The sequence below is a fragment of the Haplochromis burtoni genome, unplaced genomic scaffold (assembly GCF_018398535.1).
Source record: "Haplochromis burtoni strain Fernald_Lab_line unplaced genomic scaffold, NCSU_Asbu1 Contig_181, whole genome shotgun sequence".
Lineage (NCBI taxonomy): Eukaryota > Metazoa > Chordata > Actinopteri > Cichliformes > Cichlidae > Haplochromis > Haplochromis burtoni.
Genome location: NW_024582542.1, coordinates 566274 through 593804, shown reverse-complemented (window position 1 = coordinate 593804; position 27531 = coordinate 566274). Strand labels below are relative to the sequence as shown.

General features: G+C 40.8%; 1 protein-coding gene across 3 annotated transcripts in view; it reads left to right on the top strand.

The window, feature by feature from the left end:
• Window positions 1-27531, top strand: part of pkn1a (protein kinase N1a) — a 64052-nt gene that overhangs the window by 11942 nt on the left and 24579 nt on the right. The window contains exon 1 of one of the 3 annotated variants that reach the window (XM_005934463.3): window positions 15464-15882. The exons of 1 other annotated variant lie outside the window; for it this stretch is intronic. In XM_005934463.3, the coding sequence (XP_005934525.1) occupies window positions 15865-15882 (18 nt within the window). In that variant the 5' untranslated portion in view covers window positions 15464-15864. Of the gene's footprint in view, window positions 1-15463; window positions 15883-21011; window positions 27411-27531 lie in introns of those variants that run through there. One more of the 3 variants, XM_005934461.3, reaches the window with a different exon arrangement.

Genomic DNA, 27531 nt, shown 5'->3' with positions numbered 1-27531 from the left:
ATTTCTAAGGAAACCGCCGCATGAACAAACGTTCATCACAAATGGTACTGGATCAGCAACATTTGCGAAAGTAAAGCGAGCGCCACGTTGGTCTTGCGTTATCATTTACTCCTCCTGCTGTCTCATCCCTCCTCCTTCTCCTTGCTGTGTACCAGCTGCTCCTCCAGCTTTCTTCCCCCATGTTTACCCGTGTGGCTTGTTGGCTCTAAAGAGCTGTTCTCCGCTAGGGATAATTAGAAGGAAAGCTTTTAGTTTCAAGACATCTTGTTGCTCTTAATCAGCTTAAAGCCAAGTAGACTAAACATATGTAGACATGGGTAATTTACTAAAATAATTCTTGCTACGTTATAACACCATCCTGTTGGTGTCATACACACTCTCGGTCTGTGAACATATCACCAGACTGTTGTTGGTTCGCTGCATTATCTCAGTGTGCAAACTTGTTTGCTGTCACATCTAGAGTTAATAGATAACCCACTGTATGAAAACGTACTTAAAGTATTTTTTTTCTTTGCTTTAATGTGACTGTTGGCAGACAGTTACGAGACGGTCTTTATCAAAGTTTGTGGCACATGTCGTGGGTGTGCCTGTGTGCTTTTATAGTGCGTCATACGCAGTGTGTGACTTACAAGATATAAATAGGCTGCGGGAGTTATTAAAGTCTCCCACAAACAATCCCTCTCATTACAAAGGGCTGGAGATCAAGTTGCACTGATAACATTTGGCCTACTGGGAGTTTCACCAGCTCGGGGCCTCAGTTCAATGGATGGTTGGATAACTGGGTGGAGCTGCAGTTAAATCACTTTGAATTAAATCAAATCAAGATGCAAAAGGTATTTGCATCAGTGCCCTTATTATGGGAGAGGATATGATGAGTGTGCCTTACTAAAGAGAGAAATTAAAAGGGGAAAAAGGAGACGGTTGGTGTGCAGGACTTTCAGTCTGAACATGTCCTTCAATACAACAATACACAGATAGCCTTTTATAATCATTACTTTGAGGACAATGAAGTGAAATACGCTGCTGAAAGACTCAACGACTTTTTTAGGCAAGGCAAGTTTACTTAAGTAGCACCTTTCAAACACTACAATCCCTTAATGTACTTTACAGGATCAACTCCAAACTAAAAAATAATAGACAGAAATAATATTAACAATCATGATACAGCTACCTGATTCATTCAAAGCAGCAGTGAATAATCTTTATTTTAGCCTCTTTTTAAAAAAAAAATGGCTGAGGTTGGAGATGATCTGACCTCAGTGGGTACTTGGTTCCAGTTATGTGCAGATAAATGACCCTGTTTAGCTTCATTAAACAAGTCTTACGTAGGACCCAAGCCATTTAATTACTAATATAAACAGTGAGCAATACTTTGAATTCCGTATTTTACTGGAGGCCAGTACAGGGAGCTGATATCCTCTGTCTTCCTGTTTTTGTTAAAATTTGAGTCGCAGCATTCTGAACTAAACTAAACAGTCTAAAAGAAAAAGAGCAATGCATGAAATAAAGGCATGAATAAGCTTCTCTAGCTCTTGCTTGGCCACAGCTTTGTTTCTAAGATGCCAAAAAGCAGGATCATCCAGGATTATGGCAAACTTTTCGTGATATCCAACAAACAGTGAACGCTGCCTAAGCGAAAACCTGTAGTGATCCCGTATGTGTCAGGAGTATCGGAGCAGTTGAGACGCTTTTTTTTTTAAAAAAAACGGGTCTCTGTGGCTTTTAAACCCCAAAACACGCTGCGCCAAAAATTGGTCCACCCCAAGGATCGGGTCCCCCGACACAAACAGAGTAACACAGTGTACGCTGTTAAGTGCCAGGAGGATTGCCAGGATTTATACATCGGGGAAACCAAACAATCTCTGGTGAAGCGGATGGCACAACCCAGAAGAGCTGCCTCGTCAGGCCAGGACTCTGCAGTCTATTTACACCTACAGGCCAGTGGACACTCTTTCAAGGATGAGGATGTACACATCCTGGACAGGGAGGAACGCTGGTTTGAGTGAAGAGTCAAGGAGGCCATTTATGTGAAAAGGGAAAGACCATCTCTGAATCGAGGAAGGGGCCTAAGGGTACATCTTTCGCCATCTTACAATGCTGTGATTGCAGCCAATCCCCAACTCTCTGTGAATGGTACTCATGGCCATTGATCAGTGGGCTTTGATCAGTGGGTTTTAGTCAGTGGTTGCTGATCAATGGTCATGAGAATTTGCATAATTAAGATTAAGAAACTGACCTCCCAGCCCATTGTTCCTCAGTGGGCTGGTTTCAGTCATTATGCAAATGTACTGTTTATAAGATTGGGGGAAACCTGCAGTCAGCTGAGGCTGAAGAAGGATGAGTGACGAAACGTTTCTCCCACAAAACGCTTTGTCCGGATGAACAGAATCAACTTTTGGAAACAAACAGTGATGTTATTTAAAAAACAAACAAACAGAAAAACAAAAAACTTCTCTTAAATCCACCCTCTCAAGCAAGCTCTAAGCTTTACCTACTTTTCTGTGTATTATATCTTCAGAAAATCTGTATTTTGATGAGTATTTGAACTTTTATTTCTAAAGAATCGATCAGGAAAACTTTCATCAGTTAATAAGGATAATACAGCAGTTTCTGCACTGATGCTTCCTTCTAAATGAACTTACATCAAAGTAAGTGGTTCAAGATCTCTGCACAACTGAATGAACGACAGGTGTGTAGGAAGAAGAAAATCTGTTTTTAAAAAAAGTAAATTCTAACCTCTGCACACTGTTTTGTACCCATGTAAAAATGTTGGATGCAGAGAATTTGAGGATTAGGCATACGTTACTCAGTGTTGCACTTAATGAGGGACCGAGCACTCTTCTCCCAAGTCTGTTTACACGTCACCACTTTTTCTGGACGCTTTAATGAGAGTGGCCTCTTAGAGGACAATTAACTAAGCGTAGTCTCTAGAATTATATTTGGCTACGTAATTAGAGATGGGACTGAGATGCTTTTAGCCTTCACACTTGATTAAACAGTGGTTACACAATCATTATCCCCCCCCGAATACTTTATATAACCTGATACAAACCCACCAAAACATGAACCTTAACCTTTCTCTGCTTTAGATTCAGTTACACAAAGTCTTCCACTTTTACGAGGTATAGTAACTCACCCACCTTCCACAGAACTGATCTGCTGCCTCGATAATATCAACGTATTTCAAAAGTTGGCTCTTTTTGTTTTATTTAGATGCAGGAGAAGTTGTTGTCTGAAGGTCTGTAAGGCTGAGCAAAGCTGGCTGCTTTCAACAATATTAAAAATGAGATTTTTTGCAGATTAAACTGAAATGATGTAAGGGGATAATCTTCATATGAACCCCTAAAATGCTCTTGCACAACCACAACCTGCGTGGCAGATGTTTGATTAAATTGCCTGCTAATGTTGACCGATTTTTAAAAACTAAATAAATAGAAGAGTTCATTTGTTCAGTCGCAGCGTATTTCTCCTGCCATCTGCAGGTATTTAGTTACCTGAGAGTAGAGATGTTTTTAGATTCACATTTGTCACATTTTCAGTTATTCTTGATATATGTAGCTGAAAATTAGGGACATTAGTTTGATTTACCACAAATGTGTATGTATATGAGTTATGTCTCTCCAACTGTGACCACACAACCGCTGTTGGTGAGCTGAACTTGTCTCTGCAGGCTGTTTAAACATAAACCCAGAGACCTGCTGCACTGGTCTCTGCTCCTGCTGCCACACCTGAGCCCAACTGTCATAACCGTAAATGTTGTGACACACACACACACACACCCGCACACAGACACACTCACAATGAATCCCCAGGGTGCTCTTGGGGCATGTTAACATGCATTTCGACTCTGTTTTTCTCTTTTCACCAGCCACGCACCCTCAGTCTCCCTCGGGTGCTTTAAAACACAAATGTGACGTACTTTCTACCCACATTGCTCACACAGTCAGTTCACGTGGCTTTTTCACACACGCGCGCACACTGTGGCAATCACACATATTGTAACGTGCAGGTGTGGCTTGCTCGTGGTCAACTCTTAGTCATGCTGTGCTTAAAGAGCAAACCTGACATGTTTTCTAAAGAGCTAAAAGTCACTGCAACAGAAAAATGAATATTTACTCTCGAGCTAGTTTGTCTGACATCTGTGACTGCCGTTGGTTAGATTTTATTGGAACAGTTCACTGGGCCACAACACAGGCACTGTGACAAATTGTTTAATGGTATTGATCGTATAAACTGGTGAAAAACAACAGATTGAATAGAAGACAAAGGAGATCAGCATGTTTGTTTTTTGATGAAAATAACTTTTCTGTTGGTCCAGATGTTCTATACTCCCCATATGGAAAAGAAATAGTAAAAACTTGTATGATTTACTCATGAAAGTGGCCACTTTCTCATTACTTTCATATATTGTTTTAGTAAGTACTTTCATATATTGTTTTAGTAAGTATCCAAAACATACAAGTTTCATTATATAATTTTTCAAGGGATCTTATATCTGTTTTCACTCTTGTATGCTTTTCATACAAGTTTCACCCAAGACAGATACAAACTTTATAAGATTTATATATATCTTTTCCATATGGGCTTCAGAGCTGCATAATAACTGTGCTAATAACTGAAGATTAGGGTGCTAACATCATGAACTAATGTGGTAAAGAGACAGCTTATTTGTCCCATATTAGCTTCTCTTTATTGGCTCCCTGTTCAATCCAGCCTTCCAATTTAAAATCCTTCTCCTCACATACAAAGTCTTGGATAATTAGGCAAAATCTTAAAGACCTCATTGTACCATATCATCCCATTAGAGCACGTTGCTCCTGAATCCTCCCTTAGTTATGCTGCAATCAGTCTGGGCTCCTGGGGACTTCCCATGATGAGTGTTTCTTCTTCGCTCGCTTTTTTCACTCCCAATGTGTTCATACACCACTCTGCATTTAATCATTATTTATTATTAATCTCTGGTTCTGTTCCACAGCATGTCTTTGTCCTGTTGTCCTCTCCACACCCCCAACTGGCCACAGCAGATGGCCGTCCCTCCGTGAGTCTGGTTCTGCTGAAGGTTTCTTCCGGTTAAAAGGGAGTTTTTCCTTCCCACTGTCGCCAGATGCTTGTTCATAGGGGGGTCATCTGATTGTTGGAGTTTTCACTATATTATTTTGTGGTTTTACCTGACAATATAAAGCGTCTTGAGGCGACTGTTTTTGTGATTTGGTGCTATATAAAATGTATACTGAATTGAATCGAACTTGAAATTAGCAGACTCTTTGTAACTGAACAACACTCTGCAGTCACAATAATGACTACCAAACTTTATGTCCTTGGGGGCATTTCATTTCAGTGGTTTGGAAATACCTGTTCTGAAATTCTTAAATCTTGTCAAAGACAAATACCAACCACATTAACATAAATTAAACTCAAACTAAGACTGAAACTAATTAAAACACTAAAGTGAAACTGTAACACATTCTGGGAAACTGGAAACAAAACAAAAATGAAAACTAATGAAAAATGCCAACCTTTAAAAACTCTGCTCCAGACTCAGGAAGCTGTTACATTATAGAAAAGGCATCGTGTGACACTAGAAGGAACGAACTGTCCCCACAGGAAGCAATAGATTAAAAATCCCCCCCTTTGAAGGTATGATGCTTCGCCTCTACGTCTGTACCATTGGACTGCTCACAACGTAATAATAAAAATGTCAAAAAAAAAAAAGAGAGATTTATAAATATCATTTGATGTACAGAATCTGTTGGGTCTGTGTTTCCACAAGCCCGCTAATTCTAGAGACTTATTCATCATGAAGAAAACAAGACAGTCGATCGATCGATCGATTATTTGCGCAAGGGAGGCCTCGTCTGTGTCCACCACGAAAATGACCCCCAGATCTGACCTCCTCCTGCTACCTTTTATTGAGAGACAGTTCACACAAAACACGTCAGAACAAAACCACGCCCCCTTGGTTCTAAGACAAAGCATTTTATGTATATGTGTGAACTTCTGTAAGAATGGGTGTGTGTGTGTGTGTCAGACCTCCTGCTGACCAAAGGGTCGTAAACGCAGGAAGCCTACATCAAAAGAAGCAGATCTTCCAGATAGGATGTATCTACAATAAAACCTCCCCCAGCACAGAGTGGTTGGAGAGGTGGTCAGGATCAAAGGAATGGCTTTGATCCTACTGCTTGAACTAAGACCGTACAAATTTAAGAAACACAATGGCAACATTCAACAATTAGACTTAACAGAATCAAAATTGTTTTTAACCTCCTAAGACACGAACTCTTCCATGGCATGCATTTTTAATTTCTCTTTGCACCCGATGAATGTAAAAACAACATGGAATATATATATCCATATATATATTTGGACGCCCGGTCCTAGGAGGTTAAATTTGTTTAATGTAACTTTCAGTACATTTGACAGTAAAGACTCTGCCATCATCTTTAATCCCGTACCGTTTACCACCTTATAATGTACAGTCACCTGGACTGAGTGAATGGGTATTGGTGTTCAAAGTTAAGTTCACTGTAACCTCTTTTTGTCCATCAATCAAGAATTAATTCAATGACTCTGAAGAAATGTCAGGATAAAAATTAAATTATTAAGTTCTCACATTTTACATCCAAAGGTCTGGACAGTCTTTCATTGTAGCTGCATCTTGCCTGGCGGGTAAAAGAAAACAGTCAATGAGATACATTTAGTTTCTTTTTCCATCCATCAATTTACTTCTGCTTATCCAATTTAGGGTTGAGGGGGCGACGGAGCCTATCCCAGCTACCACATGACGAGAGGTGGGGTGCACAGTGGACAGGTCACCAGTCTGTCACGGGGCTAGCTTCTTTCAAATCAGAGTTACTCTTTTTAAAAGTGTTTCGTGTTCCTCTCTCTTCAGCAACAAACGGCCAATTTCAACTTCTTTAACACTTTTGTTCACAATCTGCCATTTTCGTCTTCCATTTAAATACACACACACAAGTCTCACAAGCTAGCCTGACACTGGGGTTGCAGTTTTATGATTTATTCATGTATTAACTCCTTCAGTGGCTTTATTTCAGTGTACAACACTGACCTCAAGCTTCACATCTAGCGAAATTTAAATGCTGGCTGCATATTGTTGTTTGACAGAGCTGTGAACCCCGGTCTCCCTCTTGTTCTTGTCTTTACTCGCAGCAAGTCTTCCCTCCCTCGCTGTTTCCATCTCTGGCTATGACGCTCCCTCCTGCTTCCCATCACATACAGCGTTATTTGCCTTTGGACTGCAGGATGCCTGGAGGCCCAAATAAGAAATGTTTCTTTAAAAAGACCCTCACTTGAAATACACCAGGGAGATTATTTAGATTTCAGAAATGGTTTAAAACATGTAGAATATTAAAAAAATAAAAACTACAGAGCCTCCCTCACTGATTGTTTTTGATCTTTGGGAGGATGATTTAATGTTCAGCCCTGCACTCTATATGTCAGACTGCTGTACTCTGCCCAAAGTGCTCTCAATGAACTCTTCTCCACCCATGAACACAGGCTCTCATCCTCCTCCTTCCCCTCATGTGTCTGATGTCTGTGCATTTGGCAGCCAGTCTGGCCTCCCAGCATGCTCTCACATGCTCTTTTATCTATTATTCGCCTCTGGCTCTGAGGGCCAACCATCCTCCCTTGCTCCTCCACCTGCTTCTTTATCACTTTTTGGCTGACCATCTCTCTTCCCCTCTCCTCCCTTTCCTTCTGTCTCTTACTCTCTTGCTGTCCACCTCCTTCAGTCTGTCTGTCTCTCTCTCTCTCTCTCTGCTTGGAGGCTTTTTTGGCCTTTTTGTCTGTCTCGTGGGGAAGGGTGGTCTCTGTCTTTTTTTCTTTTCCCCCTCCAGTCTCATCCTTCCCTCTGCTTTCAGAAAATTAGATGAAAAGAAGTGTCACCAAGGGAGACTGGAACAAAATGGGAAGCTCATAGAGTTCACTATATACTGAAATTAAATTTTCTGCCGTGTTGTGTTAAGTATCAACCAGAAAGGACTGGCTGCTCCCTTCAGGGTTTGTCACAGCAGAGCATCTGCCTCCATCTCACCCCATCTCTAGCATCCTCCTTTGTCACACTAACCCTCTTCATGACCTCCTTCACTACATCCATGAGCCTCCTGTGTGGTCTTCCTCTTTTCCCCCTGCCTGGCATCAGTAGTCAACATCCTTTGTCCCTCCTCTGTTCAGTGTCCAAACCATCTCAGCCTGAGCTGTCCCAATTATTTAGTCATGTCTAATCTTGTCCATTCTGCCATTCCTAGTAAACATCTTCAGCTCGGCCTCCTGTGTTTTTTATCTTCAAACAGTAGTACACCACCACCTCTCCATCTCCAGCCTCTCTTCCACCTCCTCCTTACTATCACTATACAGGGAGTGCAGAATTATTAGGCAAATGAGTATTTTGTCCACATCATCCTCTTCATGCATGTTGTCTTACTCCAAGCTGTATAGGCTCGAAAGCCTACTACCAATTAAGCATATTAGGTGATGTGCATCTCTGTAATGAGAAGGGGTGTGGTCTAATGACATCAACACCCTATATCAGGTGTGCATAATTATTAGGCAACGTCCTTTCCTTTGGCAAAATGGGTCAAAAGAAGGACTTGACAGGCTCAGAAAAGTCAAAAATAGTGAGATATCTTGCAGAGGGATGCAGCAGTCTCAAAATTGCAAAGCTTCTGAAGCGTGATCATCGAACAATCAAGCGTTTCATTCAAAATAGTCAACAGGGTCGCAAGAAGCGTGTGGAAAAACCAAGGCGCAAAATAACTGCCCATGAACTGAGAAAAGTCAAGCGTGCAGCTGCCAAGATGCCACTTGCCACCAGTTTGGCCATATTTCAGAGCTGCAACATCACTGGAGTGCCCAAAAGCACAAGGTGTGCAATACTCAGAGACATGGCCAAGGTAAGAAAGGCTGAAAGACGACCACCACTGAACAAGACACACAAGCTGAAACGTCAAGACTGGGCCAAGAAATATCTCAAGACTGGTTTTTCTAAGGTTTTATGGACTGATGAAATGAGAGTGAGTCTTGATGGGCCAGATGGATGGGCCCGTGGCTGGATTGGTAAAGGGCAGAGAGCTCCAGTCCCACTCAGACGCCAGCAAGGTGGAGGTGGAGTACTGGTTTGGGCTGGTATCATCAAAGATGAGCTTGTGGGGCCTTTTCGGGTTGAGGATGGAGTCAAGCTCAACTCCCAGTCCTACTGCCAGTTTCTGGAAGACACCTTCTTCAAGCAGTGGTACAGGAAGAAGTCTGCATCCTTCAAGAAAAACATGATTTTCATGCAGGACAATGCTCCATCACACGCGTCCAAGTACTCCACAGCGTGGCTGGCAAGAAAGGGTATAAAAGAAGAAAAACTAATGACATGGCCTCCTTGTTCACCTGATCTGAACCCCATTGAGAACCTGTGGTCCATCATCAAATGTGAGATTTACAAGGAGGGAAAACAGTACACCTCTCTGAACAGTGTCTGGGAGGCTGTGGTTGCTGCTGCACGCAATGTTGATGGTGAACAGATCAAAACACTGACAGAATCCATGGATGGCAGGCTTTTGAGTGTCCTTGCAAAGAAAGGTGGCTATATTGGTCGCTGATTTGTTTTTGTTTTGTTTTTGAATGTCAGAAATGTATATTTGTGAATGTGGAGATGTTATATTGGTTTCACTGGTAAAAATAAATAATTGAAATGGGTATATATTTGTTTTTTGTTAAGTTGCCTAATAATTATGCACAGTAATAGTCACCTGCACACACAGATATCCCCCTAAAATAGCTCAAACTAAAAACAAACTAAAAACTACTTCCAAAAACATTCAGCTTTGATATTAATGAGTTTTTTGGGTTCATTGAGAACATGGTTGTTGTTCAATAATAAAATTATTCCTCAGAAATACAACTTGCCTAATAATTCTGCACTCCCTGTAGATTACAGCACAAGCACAAGGAGAACATACAAACACCACACAGGAGAGCCTTACACCCTGTAAGGAAAGTTTTAAGCCTAATCTTCAATACATGCATGACCTTTTAGCTGTGAAGCAGCAGTCCAAACCACAAACTAGAAGAATAGTCCTGCATTTATTCAGGCTTAAATAAAGCCTGAATAAAGCTTTGTTTATTTGTCATTTTGTCTGAACTCTAGAGAAGATTAGCTTCTGCTAATATTCTGTCAACACCAGTTATGTGAATAAAAAATATTGTACTTTGAAATAAATGGAACTGGAGCAGTTTACAGCCACTCTGGAATGTCTGGAATGTCCAAAACAGTAAGGCTGCGAATAAAAACAGCCAAAGTGAGTTTCCTCTGTAGAGTTGCTGGGCTTTACTGTAGCATTAGAGATGGAGCACGAACACCCGGAGAACCGCTGCTCCTGCATGTAGGAACGAGCCAGTTGAAGTGGTTTGGGCATCTGGTTAGGACGTGTCACAGGCACCTCCCTTTGGAGGTTTTCAGTGCATGCCCGGGGTTAGACCCAGAATCTGCTGGAGAGACTGTGCATCCCATCTGGCCTGGGAATGCCTCAGGAGGACCTGGAAGGTGTGGGTGGGGAGAAGGATGGTTAGTTAGTTCACTTCACTGTTTTTAAGTAGATCAACTCAGTTAAACTGGAAGAATCTAGAAGTGCTTTGTCTGCTCTGTAAAGAAGTGCTATCTAAAAACCAGTGAAGTAAGAATATGTCTTTAAATATTAATAGGATACCCCTATAACTAAATCAATCTCTGTGCTGTTAAATGACAAATGATGGTAAAAGAATATTAGACACTGGTCCTGCTTTTATTCTTCCAGTACTGATCAGTATCTGCCGCTACTGTCTGAAACAGTCCTCACAGTTCAGTTTTTGACAGCACCTCTAATTTAAAAGATTTTCTGTGTGGTCCATGTGCTGCTATCTGACATAAAAAATGACAAATGAAGACTGATTAGGTTCAGAGGAACTGAAGTTAAACAAGTTATAGCGTGGTAGCTTTATCGCTCTGCTGCTTCTCGACTCGTCCGCTACCTTTCCTTTCATCCTTTCCTCTCTCCTCCCCTTCTTTCCTGCCAGGTTGGCTGTTGTCATCACTCAGGCATCTCAGAAATGCCTCCAGATGTTTTCTTTGACTCACACATACACACTTGCAGTCTGCTGGACACATTTCCTTTGGCGTGCTGCTCATAAGCAAAGTGAAGCATACATTGTTTTGACTTCAGGTGGAAGTTTGCATGTAACCTTTGGCCTCAAATCCCCGTGTAGTCAACACATCCGGGAATGCTTCTTCTCTGCTGTTTTTCATGCTTTTTATGCGTGACAAAACTAAACTGGCAACACATTAGTGCTACATAGCAAGTCAGGCCTGCAGAACCATTTCAGTCCCTTCACTTCAGAATTAACACACACACACACACACACACACACACACACACACACACACACACACGCACACGCTGAAAGACACATGAAGTGCAGTGATATCAGTTTAGTTTGTGCAGCTCTGCAGTGCTGCTTTTCCTTGAAGCTCATCTCAGACAATACTCCAGACCTGTCAAAGCAATTACCCAGACATCTCTACTAGAGCTGCCTACACACACACACACACACACACACACACACACACACACACTTTCAGATATGTGCTACCACTTTATTACTCTGTGACGAATGTTTAGTGTTATCAGCAGCATCTGCGTTACATTTTTTTTTCTGTCTCTCAACCACTGAAACTGAAAAAGTACATTAAGAAGTCCACAAGATTTGATCTTGCTGCTGTTGACCTGCATTAGTGCTTCAGCAGGCTGCACTGGGTGATGCACGGCTGGGAGGACTTGGTAGTTTCAGTTCTTGGTTTATAAATATGTAAATACGCTTTTGTCTGCTTTTTACTTTGTCCTGCAATCGTAACTACAGAGTTGAGCTCAGACATGATACTGGTCAGTCTGACATGAGCTTTAAATTCATCGTCTTATTAAACCTACACATGGGCGTACTGTTTACCTTTTTGTCCACTGATGGCGTCACAGTTAATATTTGTACAACTGAAAGTGGAAGGTTGGCCTGTTTGTCCACCCTACAGTCCTACTAAGTACATCCCATGATTCAGTAGCTCCTGGAACCACATTTAGCGTCAATAACTTGAAGTAATTGTTTTATGTATGACTTTCTGAGTCTCTAACATCACTGGGGGGGATTTTTTCCCCACTCTTACAATCTTGTTTGTGTTTATTGTGGTTTGCGGTCAGTCGAGTTGAGGTCTAGACTTGGGTCATTGTAGCATCTTCATTCTTTTCTTTTTCAGCCAGTCTGTTGTAGATTTGTTGTGCGACCCAATTTTAAATCACTTTAAGCATATTTGCACTGCACAAGACATAATGTGGATTGCACAACACTGGTCACTACATTCTTCATTTCCAGTTAATACTTGTACAGCTGCTGTTATTGTGTATATATTTATTTATATTTCTTCATACATTCTTATATAGTTCTATATTGTGTATTTTGTTGTACAGTTATTTTATTTTCAACTTTAATTTATATATTTTATCTTATTCTTTCCCAGTTAAATTTACCCTTCATTCTAATTTGTGTTGTACAGTTATTTCATTTTTAGCCTTAATTTATATTTTATTCCTTCCTAGTTAAATTTACCCTTTTTAATTTTTCATATTTATTTCCTATCTTATTCATAGCCTTTTCCTTTTTTGTTTTCTTTAGGTCACGAGCAGTTGTCCAAGCATTTCACTACATATTGTACTGTGTATGACTGTGTACGTGACAAATAAAATTTGAATTTTTGAATTTGACAGACGCATGACCTCACATTTAAGTCTAGAATACTTTGGTACGGAGAGGAGTTCATGGTCGGTTTCTTCTGTCTTTTGATTTGTTCACATGCAATATCGCAACCCTAAGCTGTGCTGCCATGTTCTTTTTAGGGAGAAACAGCTTTATCCTTCCGGAAATGTCAAACTTTTTCAGTCTTTTTCTAATAATAATGAACTGGGATGTTCACTACTTGGATGAATGTGAAATTGGGTTAACACAGACCACCACCATCAGAGCTGGTCACACTTGCTGATGATCAGTTAATCAGTTGCATTTGATTAGCAGCACCTGGCTGTTACTTGCCCTCATATGTCCTAAGCAGTAAGGGTATACTTCGTTTGTATAATTTTGACTTTATTTTGTTTTATGTGTTTTGTTTTTTAAAGTTGTGTCATTCTAATGTGTGCTTATGCACATGTGTGCCTGTCACTTAAAAATAGATGTTAAACCTCAGATGACTTCCTAGTTAAGTAAAGGTTAAATTGTCACATGACTCTATGTTTTCCAATGACTGTACTGCAACCAATTGGATTTAAGTAACATTAGATTTTTTTTCAGAACTTTCCAGGAAGTTCTGCGATTTCACTAACTTTTCCCCAAACCCCTTCCCTGTTTTGTTTTGTCTCTATGGAAAAGTGAAGTCAAACAGAGCTGCCCACCGTCAGCAGCACTAACCGTGTTCTCCATTGTAATTATTACAAAAATAACTAGAATAAACATGTGGGAGAATCTCAACAATCGTAAACTTTGGACGCATACATTTTTCACCAAAGTTGAAATATTTGTATGGATTTAGCTCCGTTCATGTTAACTTCACTTTTCATTTGGCCTGAAGACGCCATCAGGGAGCTTTTTATTTAAACGCTGTAGTTGACATTCACTCTCACTCTCATGTGAATTACCTTCTGTTCTTTTGCTTGTTGTAATTTAAAAACTCTGCACGCCCACTCAGGTAGCGGTATTTCTCTGACTGAGAGAGCGATTTTCCTCGCTCCGTGGGTTTTCTGGTGCTTACATAGTTTCATGTAAAAGAGTTCACATGTACTATGTATAACTTTTAAAATGGGTCTTTCTTTCTCCTACTCCTCTTCCTTGCACACAGACAGGTCTATGAGCGCAATCTGGTTTTATGAGAAGCTGAGCATTTCAGGTAAAGCCCCTCTGTGCTCAGTCAGTCATGTTGGCATGTTGTAAGGTCAGCTATTCTACTTATGTATTGTCGCTAGACAGCTGCCGACCTTCTTCACTGACTCAGCGGGGATTGGACAGTGATTGACAGGTGTGGTCTACTCAATAAGCACCTCTGGAGCAGAAGGTGATTGACAGGAGACCTGCTGTGCTGAGGGTCTCCCAGCCCCCCAGCTGATGAAGGGGATTAATGCAGCAGCTATCCTCGAAAGACTAACCGTCTGAATAGCTGCTTCTTTCTTGCCTTCGCCTCCTTTTCTCTCCTTCTCGGTTCCTGGAATGGTTTTGTGATTATGGAAGCAAGTTCAAGGAGGGAAAAGGTCTGTGTTTACATTCCCACCTGGCGATATTTGTCATGTAAACGTCCAGCTCTGTTTACTGAAGTCTTTTTATGATTGATTCATCTTTAACCTTTGTCTCTAAACATTTGTGGCTCCGTGGCTTTCAGCCATTTTTCATTAACATTTATTTTTACCTGTTGCTTCTCTCGCTGCAAAGATCTGGTTTTCGTTGGGCTGCACTTCTTTCAGTTTGCCTGTAAATTATTAGAAAATGACGAGAAACAGTGTCTCGAAGGATACATCCATTTTTGAGTCATCAAAAGACTAATAAATGTATTTTCCATCACCGACTCAAAGAAGATCCTAGTAATTCTAATCATTTTCAACTATCGACTATTCTTTGACGTGATACATTATCAGATCATAAGATCAGTGTTATTGTTTTATAACTGCTATCTGCGTTTGAATCACAATGATCACAAGTAAAGAAGTTATGCTTGTTGTAAGGATGTCAGCTTTCTTCAAAGTTTTAGCTTTTCCATCAGGAAATCACAGTTGAGTCTCTGATGGATCGATGTTAAGTTAGTTTCACTTTTAATGGGGCGATCGTGGCTCAAGAGTTGGCAGTTCGTCTTGTAATTGGAAGGTTACCTTTTCGAGCCCCGGCTCCGACAGTCTCGATCATTGTGTCCTTGCCTACTGGTGGTCGTCAGAGGTCCCAGTGGCCAGTGGCCAGTGTCCGGCAGCTTCACCTCTGTCAGTGCCCCAGGGCAGCTGTGGCTACAGTGTAGCTTGCCATCACCAGTGTGTGAATGGGTGGATGACCGAATGTAGTGTACAGCACTTTGGGGTCCTTACGGACTAAGTAAAGCGCTATACAAATACAGGCCCTTTACCATTTAAAATTTCCTTTGCAGTATATATCTCACACTTCATTAATAACCTGTATAAGTTCAATAATAACCAATATAAGGTCATTAATAACTAGTAACAGTGTGCTGTGCATATTGTGCAAGGTGTTTATTTAATCTGATTACTCACTGCCGTTGTGGGGCTCTCTTGAACGTTCAACTGAAAACAAAATAATTTTGTGTTTACTTTGTATAAGATGTTCAGTTTTTGCATGTGTGAAAGTTATAAATGAAAGCAAAAGGATGGGGGTCTAAAGGGGGGGGGGGGTTACGAATCCTTTTTTTCTTTTTCTTGGATGTTTTGCACCTGCTGTTGGACACGTAACATGTAATGTATCTGTGTAGTGGCTTTGTTTGTGTCTGCTGTAGGATATCAGCAGTAATCCAGGTGAGAATCCAGGACTCCACCCAAAAGTTTGCATAACAAAGCAGTTTACTGACGTGTCAGGGAAATGAGGAAAAGACATAAGGAAAGATTTGAAACTGGGAGCCACCGTTTGACCTGCACGTTTCACTACTGCAAATACCTGAAGAAGGTTTCCTTTTGCTCTGAAACTGGTCAGCTCTGTCTGCTCTGAGTCTGTTTGTTCCAGCAGAGGTTTTGAGTAAGCAGCTGAAGAAAGTAAAACCAAGTAAACATTGCAGATAAAGAGGTGGATGGAAGGAAAATGGATACCTGGATATGGGTAAGGCAGTAAGACTTGACTTTGCATGTCCAGCATTGAGTGTATATGAAAACATTAGCACCTGCTGTTTTGAGTGTAAGCCGACAAATTTCAGGTTTGGACAGAGCACATTTTAGAAAAGGTCAGCCTCATTTTAACTTGTGTGTCTTGATAAATGTTCTGTTTTATGTGTTTCTGGACACAGTTGTTCTAATATGTCTAGAAACACATAATGTGTCTTCATGCCCATAGACACAAGAGATAAGAGTTAAAATCTCTCTGGGGCCAATTGGAGACGTTACTCTTTTAATTTAGAATTGTAGGTAGAGTAGTATTTGTCCAACACATTAACAAGCATTTTTGATTGAAACATGGTTGATGCAGAGTCTACAGGAGGATGCGTAATAATCTCATAATGTTCTAGTTCATAGTAAGTCTGCTCTGAATGGTTATCTCGCTGTTGAGGCTTTATTTTCAGTCATCAAGAGTTTTCTTAAAGAGAGATACAGAATAATCCGTCTCTAATGGAAAGAGGCCATGAGTGTATTATTTTAGATGGGTTTACTAATTACGGTAGGAATCAGATCATGGTTTAAATACAATGGCTGCCACTTTTCTCAGTTGCTTGAGCGAAGTATCCCAGCTGAAGATTCTCCACAAACAATGCTCTGGAAAAAATGTTGCCCCTTTCTGGATTTCAGTCTTACACATGTCAAAGATAATGTTGTTTTCATTTATTAAGCTGAAAAAGCTATCCAAACCTACCTGGCCCTAAATGAAAAAGTAATTGCCCTCCCTAAACGTAATAACTGGTTGTGCCATCTTTGGTCACAAGATCTGCAATCAGGTGTTTGTGGTAACTGGCAATGCTTCTTTCAAAATGCTATGCAGGAATTTTGACCCATTCTTCTTTGCAGAATTGTTCAAATTTAGCCTCATTGGAAGGTTTTCAAGCTTGAACAGTCCCTTTAAGGTCATGCCAAATCATCTGGACTCTGACTAACCCACTCCAAAACCTTCTCAGCTTCTCTCTTTTTGTTTTTGGAGCTGCTGGTATGTTTTGGATAATTGTTCTGCTTCATAGCCCGAGTGAGCTTGAGCTTCAGGGTCATGAACTGATGGTCAAACCTTTTCTGGTAGAGACTGAAATTGATTGTTCCATCAATTACAATAAGTCGTCCTGAAGCAGCAAAGAAGCCCCAGAGGATCACATTACCATCATTGACTGTTCTCGTGTTCTTTTTATGAAATGCTGTGTTAGTTTTATACCACATGTAACAGGACTAAAACACTTGGGAATTATTAAGATGGGTTTTTCCCCCTATTTTTTGGCAAAATTTGCAATGATCCCTTGTGTCCTTTTTAGTCAGCAGTGGTTTTCTCATTGGATCTTCCATGGATGCCATTTTTTTTTTTATTTTCTTATTATTCTTATTGGTGAATCATGAACTCTGACCTTAACTGAGACAAGTGAGGCCTGGAGTTCTTTAGATGTTGTTCCTGGTGACGTCCTGCATCACTTGTCGATGGAGTCATTTCCGTGGTCTGGGACGGTTCACCACTGTTCCAGGTTTTCTCCATTTGTGGCTAATGGCTTTCAACATGGTTCTAGCGCTGATGTAGTCAAGTTTTTTTTGTTTTTTGTTATAAGACTTTACAAGTTAGCTGTAAAGTGAACGAGTGTGCAGTCATTTTGGGGAAAACTGGCTGCAGCTGACAGAGTTCAGTTTCCTCCACCAGTGCAAAATTGAAGTGGCCAGTAGGACGTGAGAACAATGGCCTTCAGATTCAGTGATGGCTTGCCATTTGAGCTGACACAAGACAACAAAGTGAGATTCTTAAATTGAAATACGTGTTTTTTGCCTTAAAGATCATTGATTTTTTTTTTGTATGAATTTCCTTTTTAAGGTGGAGGCGATGACACTAAACGATGTGGCACAAAACAAATTAGAGCCTGAAAACTTGGCCAGAAAGGTTGGAGATGATGAAGATAAAAGGGGGGATTGTACTGGAAGGCTTGGAAGTTGTGAATACAACAACCGGGACTTCCCATCTTTGCCCTCATTCTCATGATTATGCTTTTACATGAGCATTTATAAGTTGTGGGTCAGGCCACGCCGTCCCAATTATAGTCATTATGTTCTCCTATAGCATTTTTTTTAGTCCTATTTTATTTAAGCTCCTCCTCCTAAATCAGATGTATATGTAATGGAGCTGAAACAAAAAACCTCTATGCTAATCATTTCAATCAGTTCTGTAGCATAAAAAACATTTAGTGGTTCCAGCTTGCAAACATGCAAGGAGGAGGAATCTTTCGGGTTCGGAGTCCAAACATAAAAAAGTTATTTAAAAGTCATGCTAGCTCTTTGGAATGCTATAATGGGCATTTTTCCATTGTTGTAAATGGAAAAATCACTTTTATCATTTCCAGTTAGCCCTTTATTGGTGGTTTTTGTGTCAGAAGCATTTATTAATACTGTAATATAAACGCTAGAAAGATGGAGCAAAAAAAAAACCAACCTTGCCATTGCTCCAGATATATAAAGACCTGAGCCAGCAGCCACTTTGCTTTGCTGTCTACGAGCTACTGTGGTGAATACTTGACTGGCCCAGTTCTTGCACATTGTAGTTGCAGTGTGCGGTTGCTGATTCATTGCCGTTCTCTGCCCCCCGTCCTGCCCGCGTCAACCCCATGGCTCTCTCAGCCGCCTCGGCGGTCTCTCTCTCCTCCCTCTCTTCCTGTCCCCTCGCCACTCTCTCTTTGTTTGCTCCGTCTGTCTCTCTGCCCCTCTTGGCCCATCGCTAACCACTTCTCTCTCCTTTTCTTTAGCATGACTCCACATTTTGGCTGCTACTCTCACCAGTCTGTATTTTCTTTGACCTGAGCGAGCCATTTGAATATCGTTGATGCACTTCTTACTAAAATTTGCATGTTAATGACTTTTGATCTAAGGTCAAAACTGGCTATGCAAACCACCGTTTCCCTTCAACTGTTTTGTTTTTTTATTTCCATCTTTCTTCTTGTGTGCTCTCCGTTTCTGGGCATCATACCACTCTCTGCTTATTAGTCCCACTCCCTGTCCTTGCCTCTGTGCCTTGCAGTCCATCAGCATGACAAGAATAGGAAATGGTGTTTCCTGAGATCCTGAGTTTCATCTTTTTAGTACAATAGTTCGAAATGACCCATATGCGAGTGGAAGAAGTCTGCAGGAAATGACATACAAGTTACTGTAAATCCATTAGAGGAACCCCGTGCTGAATCATGGTTCTGCCATTGTTGTTTGTGTGTATGTGTGTGTGTGTTACAGAAACATGATCTCTTCATCGCCCTCGTCCTGGAGTACATGGACTGTTAAGTCATGGTAGCAGCAATTTTACTTTGCTGCTTCAGTTCCAGCAGTTGGGTTCAGATGATAGATATGTGTGCTGTTTTGTTCAGTCATTGTTCACAAAACATGGATCCTGCTAATGGCATTTGCATTATCATGACTTTAATTAGCATAGATTAATAGGATAATATTAAAAATCTAAAGAAATATAAACATCACAGAGCTGCTAGTCTTAGGCACAAATACAATCCACTCTCTACACCCTCTCCTTACTCACTTTCACTCCTTTTAAATGTTTACTTCAAGGGTCGGCCACATTAACTGCTGGGTTATAAAACCCTCCAAAACAGAGAGTGCAGTGATGCAGGGTTACTAACCACACACCATGAAGGTGCACCATCTGTTTTGTGACTGATGTGGAGGAAACAGTAAACACTTACAGATATGACTTCTGCCTTCCCCTTTCTAGCCATGCAGCATGTGCAGTTCCCGAACATTATCGTGGTTATTGATCACATGAGGAATTCCTTTTTGCTTCTGTTGCTCACCACTGCGTTCTTGGTTTCAGCTGTTAGTGAAAAACGTTTGCATAAATGAAAGTGCGTGTCAGCAGAAACAAGGACTATGATTAGGCTTATATTTCTTTCTGTTTTGGTTCTTTAAGTTTTGTTCACCACATCTTTACCTTAATGGCTAATCCCTACACTTTCCTGACTGAACAGTAAAGGAAAGAAGAGGTGGCTGCGTGCTTTGAAGATGCATTTATTTGGATTTATTTTAGCTTCCTTTTATTTGGCTGAATTGCCTAGGAAGTTTGCACAGACTCCTCAACATCTGCTTCTTCAACAGTTAAAACTTTGTGGTGTAAAAGAATAACAATCACCCGTTGTATGGGATCCTGGTGCAACAATGTCTCAGTGAAAAAAATAGCACTCGGCAACAGTGGGAATAAAGAACTCCCTTTAACAGGAAGAGACTCATGTCGCTTTTTCCTTATTAATGGTGAACTGAGCTGCTCACTCAATATCAGTCTGGTCTTAATAAACCATCAGGCAATATCTGCTTTGCTCCTCAGTAACTACTCTTAGATTTGTGTATCACATTCTGTTACGCCGTGTATGTTTTTAGGAAACCATAGCTAGGCTCAGGACTAACAGAAGTAAGTAAATTTGCTGCTAAGAGCAAAATGACTAATTACTAATATTTTTTTCCAAGACTTATCCATACACACATTCATTCTAACTTCACTTGTGGCTCCCATGTGCACAGAGATCCAAATGTAGCTAATGCTAAACAAGTACCACATAAACTAAGAGAAAGACTGAGGCCATTCTTCTTCTTAGACTGTGTATACAATATTTACATGGATGTAGCTTCTTGTTTTTAGCTTTTGATCATCATCATTTTTTACACTTGCACCTTAGCTCTCAGACTATAACTGCATGAGAGGCTAAGTTATGTTCATTCAGAAAGATGAATTGAAACACAGTATTGGTGCATTAACACAGGCATAGACACCTGCTAATGAGAGCACATGAATAGAAGGAGTTTACGCAACAATACTCAATCAATTATTTATCACATTATTGCAATGCAACTGCACAGGTTTATTGTCATATCAGTGGAGGTGAGTCCAAGCAGACAGCTACAGCCACCAGTGGGCACCCGCCTGTCAGTATAAGTAGCCAAGGCACTAATAATACATGACTGTGAGCTTTGAGACCGTTTAAAGGGCTGGTTCTCTTCCTTCGCAGTTGTCACAAAAGGAGGGGGGGGGGGGGGGAGAGGAATAAATAAACTGTAAAGTAAAGTAAAGTTGGGCACTTCAGCAGGAGTCAGCCTCGTGTGGCATTAGAGGAACTACACAGGGTTCAGTTTTCAGTCCTAAAGGTTGCCACGTGGGTTTTCCCTTTAACAAAGCTAAGAGTAATAAGTTAACATACATGACTCGTGAAATGCTGCTCTTTTGGCCCTTATAGATAGTCATCATCTGTTGATTAAAATAGTTATGCGTTTCCTTGTTGAGTGTAGAGACTGAACCACTGGTGCTATCTCATACTTATATATATTTTTTATTTCTTTATGAAATGCTTCCTGAAGCGTATCGTTCTTCTTCCTCTTCTCTCTTCTTCCTCCTCTATTATTAGCCCATCTGTCCTTCCTCTATCACGACAGAACAGGCGTCCAGTCATTTTTTTCTTTTTTAAAAATGGCATTCTCACTTCTCATCATGTTTGCCAGGCCACTCTGAAAAGGGTGCGCTATGACCACGAGAGTACACCAATCCCACCCTCTACAATAACATCACGTTGTCAGCCTGAACTGGGCTGAGCTGTGTGGCCTTGCTCCCCAGGAGACATGTGGTCATGTTTCACTGGAACCTGACGTGGTGGGGTTTGGTTTTTTTTTGCTTGTTTTGAGTGTCTGTGTCTGTGCACTCAAAGTGAATATCTGTCCTCCTATTTTTGCCTGGCACCGCCTTTCCCTGACCTCTGTGTGGACACTCTCTCTGAACTGACTGGTCATTATCGCTCACTTGGAAAACTCCAGCCATTGTATCACACTGGAGAAAATATGCGTGTTGGAGAAAATGGGCAAGGCTCATCCTCATGACAACTTAACACAGCGAAGACTTCTTTGAAGCGTCAAAATTTCCATGTTGCAGGGTTACCATTTGTCCAGAATATTAACAGACACCTAAAGTCTGCATAAGAATAGAATAGAAAGACTCTCAGAGCCATGTCTTTCCTCTGTGTGGACACTATCTCTGAACTGAGTGGTCGTTATCACTCAGTTGGAAAACTCCAGCTATTGTACTCACAGTGGAGTACATGCACACACCAAAAAAAAACCCTGCACTCTACCCCGATCCTGCCTTGTCCATCTCCGTCCAGCCCTAGGCTCCTCTGTGCTGCTCACACAGTCTGATTGAATTAACCTCGCTTGGTGCCGTTATCTATTGAATTAGCCCGTCATTGCTTCCCTGGACACTGCAGCTGTATGTTCCTCCCTGGGCTAGTTCACTAACAAGCTGCACGAGGTGAGTCATTCATGTCCCTTAGCTGTCGCCGTCTTTGCACTGCTACACAGGGGTCAACAGATGGAAAGTGACGTTGTTTTTTGGACTGTATCGGCTTTCTTTCACCGTGACCATTATGACTCACTTGGTGCTTCCTCTTTGTGCTGCCTACATATGTGTGTCAGATCGCATTATTCAGACATCTGAATGCTGCTGACATGTCTTTAGCAGATGTTGTGCTGGAAGGTAACAAGTGGCACATCCTGAAGCCTGCTGGTCTGAGGGTTGATTGTTTTAAGACTGAATATTTATTTCTTAAAAATAAGAACCAATTTCAGAGTAAAACCGGTAAAAAGTCATCCATACATTTATTTTCTGTTAGTATTGCAACTCTCTCTCCTCCCTGGTATGGACAAAAGTCAGTCGTTCGCCTCAAAACGGTTCAAAAAAGTTTTTACTGACAACATCACATCGCCCCAGCCTAGTCGCTTCTCTCCGTTAACTTCCTTTGCAGAGTCTGGTGCTGCGAAGCAGGTCCAAAACAACTCCTGTGGACGCTACCATCCAAACATCACCTTCTTAAACACACACAGAAATAGAGACCCAAGTGAAATGAAGATAACATAATACCATAAATAAATTTTTTTGATTTAATTTCATATTGGCAGTGCAAATTATCTTAAGATGGCAAAACAATAGGATTTATTGCAGTTTTTGTGACAATATACAGTCCAAAAAATAGTTATTGCTATGAGTCCCTTTAATGTGAAAGAAAAGACAGAAAAAGTATGGCCATAGTTACACAACATTAAAGAATTCAGCGCGTCACAAAAGCATTGAGCTAAGATACAGTCTAATGTAACCTTTGGAGAAACTACAACCAAACTTATAGACCAGATACAGTTTACATCAAAAGGAGGAAATTTGAGCTTTAGAGCTTCTACTTTAACATAATGACAATTGTATTTAAACAGTGTGCCTTAAAACTAAGCGCACAGTGAGAGGAAACTAAAGGTCGCTGCTCTCCTAGTTTTGTGTTACTGAAAATGAGAAGATAGTGGTCGTTCTAATCTCTTAAAATTCTCTTCGTCACTGAACAATCTCTGCTCGGATCAGAAACTTGTTCAAGAAAACCAAAGCAGCCACCAGATGTCTTGCAGTCCAACGCTTGTCTCTGCTGCCTTGTTATGTAGCCGCATTTTTAAGGAGGTACACATCAAAAGCAGCGCAGTGAATCAAGCTTTATTTGTAACATGACTCCATTTTATTGGCATCTCTGCCCAAAATTGGGGATAACAGGAGAGTATATGCAAAGTAGGAGAACTTAAACAGCCTCCCTCTGGCTCAGTTACACAATCACTTCACCATCTCACTGATAATCACTTGATAGTGAGGAACAGCACAAACACAGCAATGCACGATTACTCAAACACTTCAGCCTTTTTTTAGCAACAGCAGATCATCTGCTGGAAATAAAGCAAACGTTTAGTCTGTTTTTTTGTTTGTGTGTTTGTTTTTACAGCTGCAGGTGTGGATTACGTGCATATATGTATACAACGAGGTGGAGACGCAAATGTAGACGTGGAGGATTGTGTCGTGTTAAAGTGACGTCTTGGCATCAATGAGCTTTCTCCTCGTCTTCATCAGTCACTCTGGATTAAGAGGGGTCACAGCCTTAGAATAACAGCCGCCACCCAGAAGGCTCATATTTGCTCATAAAGACAAGAGTCTCTGCTTTAAAAAGTCAACACTTCCTTTCAAAGATGGTCTTTGGTGATATTAAGAGCAGCGCTGCGTGATTAGTGGTAAAGTTATAAATGTCTTTATTTTGGTTTACAGCCTTTTTACTTGCTGTTTTTAATGATATCGCATAGAACTCACAGATGTGACTGCTTTAACTTTTATTGTGCTTGAGGTGTTATGCAGTTATTTTTTAGATTGTATAGATTTATCCAACCACTTCACAAACACTCGGGATTATCATAGTATGGCCTGCTAGTCTTTATTAGCCCTTGGTAATGTTTCATGTGGTCCTCAGGCATGACAAAGAAGAAAATGACATTGCTGTACATTTTAATAATCCACAGTTCATGTCAAGCAATGAAATGCCAGCACAGAATATCGTAACAGTGTATTTTTCTTCAGTTTTAACTTATTTTTATAAAAAATGAATCATAACAGACTAAAGCTTACTGACAAATGCAGTCAAAGTCCCTCTTTTCCAATTAAAGGAAGCAATTATATTAAATTTAGACAGAGATGAGTCAACTTTATGTGGACACACAGACAAATTGCAAAATCACAGATAATTAGTCCCGTCTGCACTCAGGTTCTCCCAATATGACAAAAAAAAAACATTTTTACACGCTTCCCTAAATAGAAATCATAGAATCCAGTTAAAACACTTCATCGTTAGTCATCATTAAAGGCCCGTCACTGCTGACCTCATGACTTTGGTTGTTGTGATTGCTATCAGTGACTGCTTACAGAAGGGCACCTAATGAGCTGCATTCATTTTTGCTGTGGCAAAGTGATGTCAGCATGCTAATAGCATACTCTTGCCTTTCTGTGTTCTTGCATCCTGTTTTTCACTCACTCTGTTATAAGCTAGATGCAAATGATTTATTAAACAGGAAAGATTTTAAGTTTTAAAGAGTAATATGTCCACTTAGTTTGGATTGCTCCAACTAAGAAGTGAAAGGCAGTTCTACTCCTTGGTCTTATGCAGTTTTGATCACAGGTTTAAATATGAATGTCATGATAATTTTGTGCTTTTCTTTGAACTGTTCTTTTTCAGGTGCGGAATGATTGTACAGCATAGATCTTTAATAACTTAACTAAAAAATAAGTATTGGGTGCACAAGTTTGAATTTATCTTGCATTTTCTCTAATCCACACAGGGTCAAAACTATACATTCAGGCTCAAATACATTAGTGTACCTTCACTTATGTTTGGTTAAATGACCCTTAGCAAGTAGTACCATGACCAATCTCATTTGTTTGTGGCATAATTCTGGCTGAATATTTGACCACTTTTCCAGGCAGAATCAGTAGAGTTCATTCAAACTCATCCAACCTCCACCCTGTTGGTTTCAACAGCTTTGGGAACGCCGTTCCAGGCGCTTAATGTTAGCCTGCTTTATCCATTCAAAACCAGTTTTGATGTGTTTGGGACCATTGTGGTGTTGGGACACCCAGCTATGTCCAAGTTTCAACTATCTAGATGTTGATTTGAGGTGAAGTTCTTCTCCATTCTTATCCCATTCACTTTGTGTGATGTGCCCCTAGAACCGCTGGCAGCAAAGCGGCCTCTGAGCATGATGCTACCACAACCATGCTTGATGGTTGGGACAGTGCTATTAGGTTTGAAAGTGTCACCTCTATTTCAAATATAGCTCTTGTCATTTTGGCAAAATAGCTCAATTCTTGTTGCATCCTTGACCACAAAACACCCTCTCAGTCCATGGTGATGGAAAACTGATTTCACTGTGCACAGTAACGTTGGTGTTGCAGCAGTTTCCAGTTCATGGCAGGCTTGGGCTTTGGGCAAACCCGAGTGGTTCCTGAACATCCTTGCAGATCGTGGCTTCTTCCGGGTCTTGGCAAAGTGGTGACACCTCTGAATAACTTACATACACTTGTTTGAACTGATGATCTTGGAATCTGCAATTGTTTAGAAAGGGCTCCAAGTTACTTTCTCAACTTGTGTAAATCTACAATTCTCCTCCTTAGATCTTTACTGAGTTTCTTGGACTTACATTTCAAACCTGTGCACCCAATTCTTTTCTTAGTTGTCAGTGTCATTAAAGATGTATGCTGTACAATCATTCCACCCTGGAAAAAAAGAGCAGTTCAAAGAAATCATTAAAATCCCCAAATTACCATGACATTCATTCCCATGATGAGTGTATATAATCTGAATTATACTGACACACATCCACTGATGAGTAATGGCGTGTTTTGTATACCAAAAATCGTCTGTTTCAAGGTTGTAATTTTCATAATTACATTCTCTTAAATGTGGTTGTAGTGGGTAAGCTATCAGCCGATCATCATGCAGCAGGAAACGAGTCATAGAATAACAGGACTCACAGCACTGTGGCCAAGCCTCAAAACTCAACAACAGCACGGGGAGACGATCAAAACTCGGCATGTTTTTGTTTCTTCTGAGACCACCGGGCTACAAATCACAGCTATTTGTCAGATAATCCTGTATCTCAAAACTGATATTGTACAACATGACACAGACTACTCACTCTGTGTCTTATAGTTTAAAGGATCATCAAGGTTTTTCCTGCCCTTTGGAAGTTTTTGCCAATAACCAAAGGAAAATCCCTTTCTCCTTCCTAATGCGGTCATAAAATCATTTACTAACTGGTTCTATTTATTAGAGTTTCAGCGTAATAGACATTTTGCTTGTCATGTGGTCAGACCTACAGGACAATGCATCAATTTCTTCTAAATAAGGCTGATTATGAGTCAGCCATAGTTCTAATAATGTTGGAGTCCACCCACTGTGGCTTCTATAGCGATGTTATCATATTTTAAGAAGGCTTTCTATAAGCGATGGGGAATCACCACTGGGGTTTGTAGATGTCGAGCCCAAAGGAAATGGGAGGTCAAGCAGGCAGCAGTAATGCGTCCAAACCTTACTCTCTGGCTCTGATCCCATACTTAGAAAACGCATCCTTCCCCCTGTTTCCGCCCTTAAGATCATATCAACCATCAAATTAAGAGTGTTTAAAAAAAACATAGCTGTCACAAACTCACTTCTAGCCAGATCAGATTAAGCAGTGAACTTAATGGCTTTGTGTCACAGATACAATAATAATTGACTAAAGCTTTAACAGGGAGAATGCATTCTTTATGTGCTGAGCCGCGACCCTCTTCTGTGTCTCACTCGCCACTGACAGCAGCAAAATCGCAGAGGAAACAGGAAAGGCCTGAGCAGCTTGGTGTTGGGACGGATATCCTCTTTTGGAGGCGTTCCCCCTCCTCCCTCACTTAACTCTCCTTCTCTTTATCTCTTTTTATCGTTTTTCTCCCCTTAGCCCTTGTCGCACTCTGTGTGGCATTAACAGTTTGGCGGAGCTCAGAAGCGTACCGCAAGGTTTTTGCTCCTCTGTAGATTATTTGGGACGTCAAAATCCGAGGGAATTATGTGTTGGCATGGTGACGAGGAGGATGAGGACAGCTCTGAGGTGAAGTGTTGGCTTGTTTGTTTGATTTGTGAGTTCCTGTAATAGTGGCTGAGTGACTGTGATTTCGAGTAACCCGGAGTCTTTCTCTGCTGCCGGGTTCCTGATGACTTATTTTATAGTA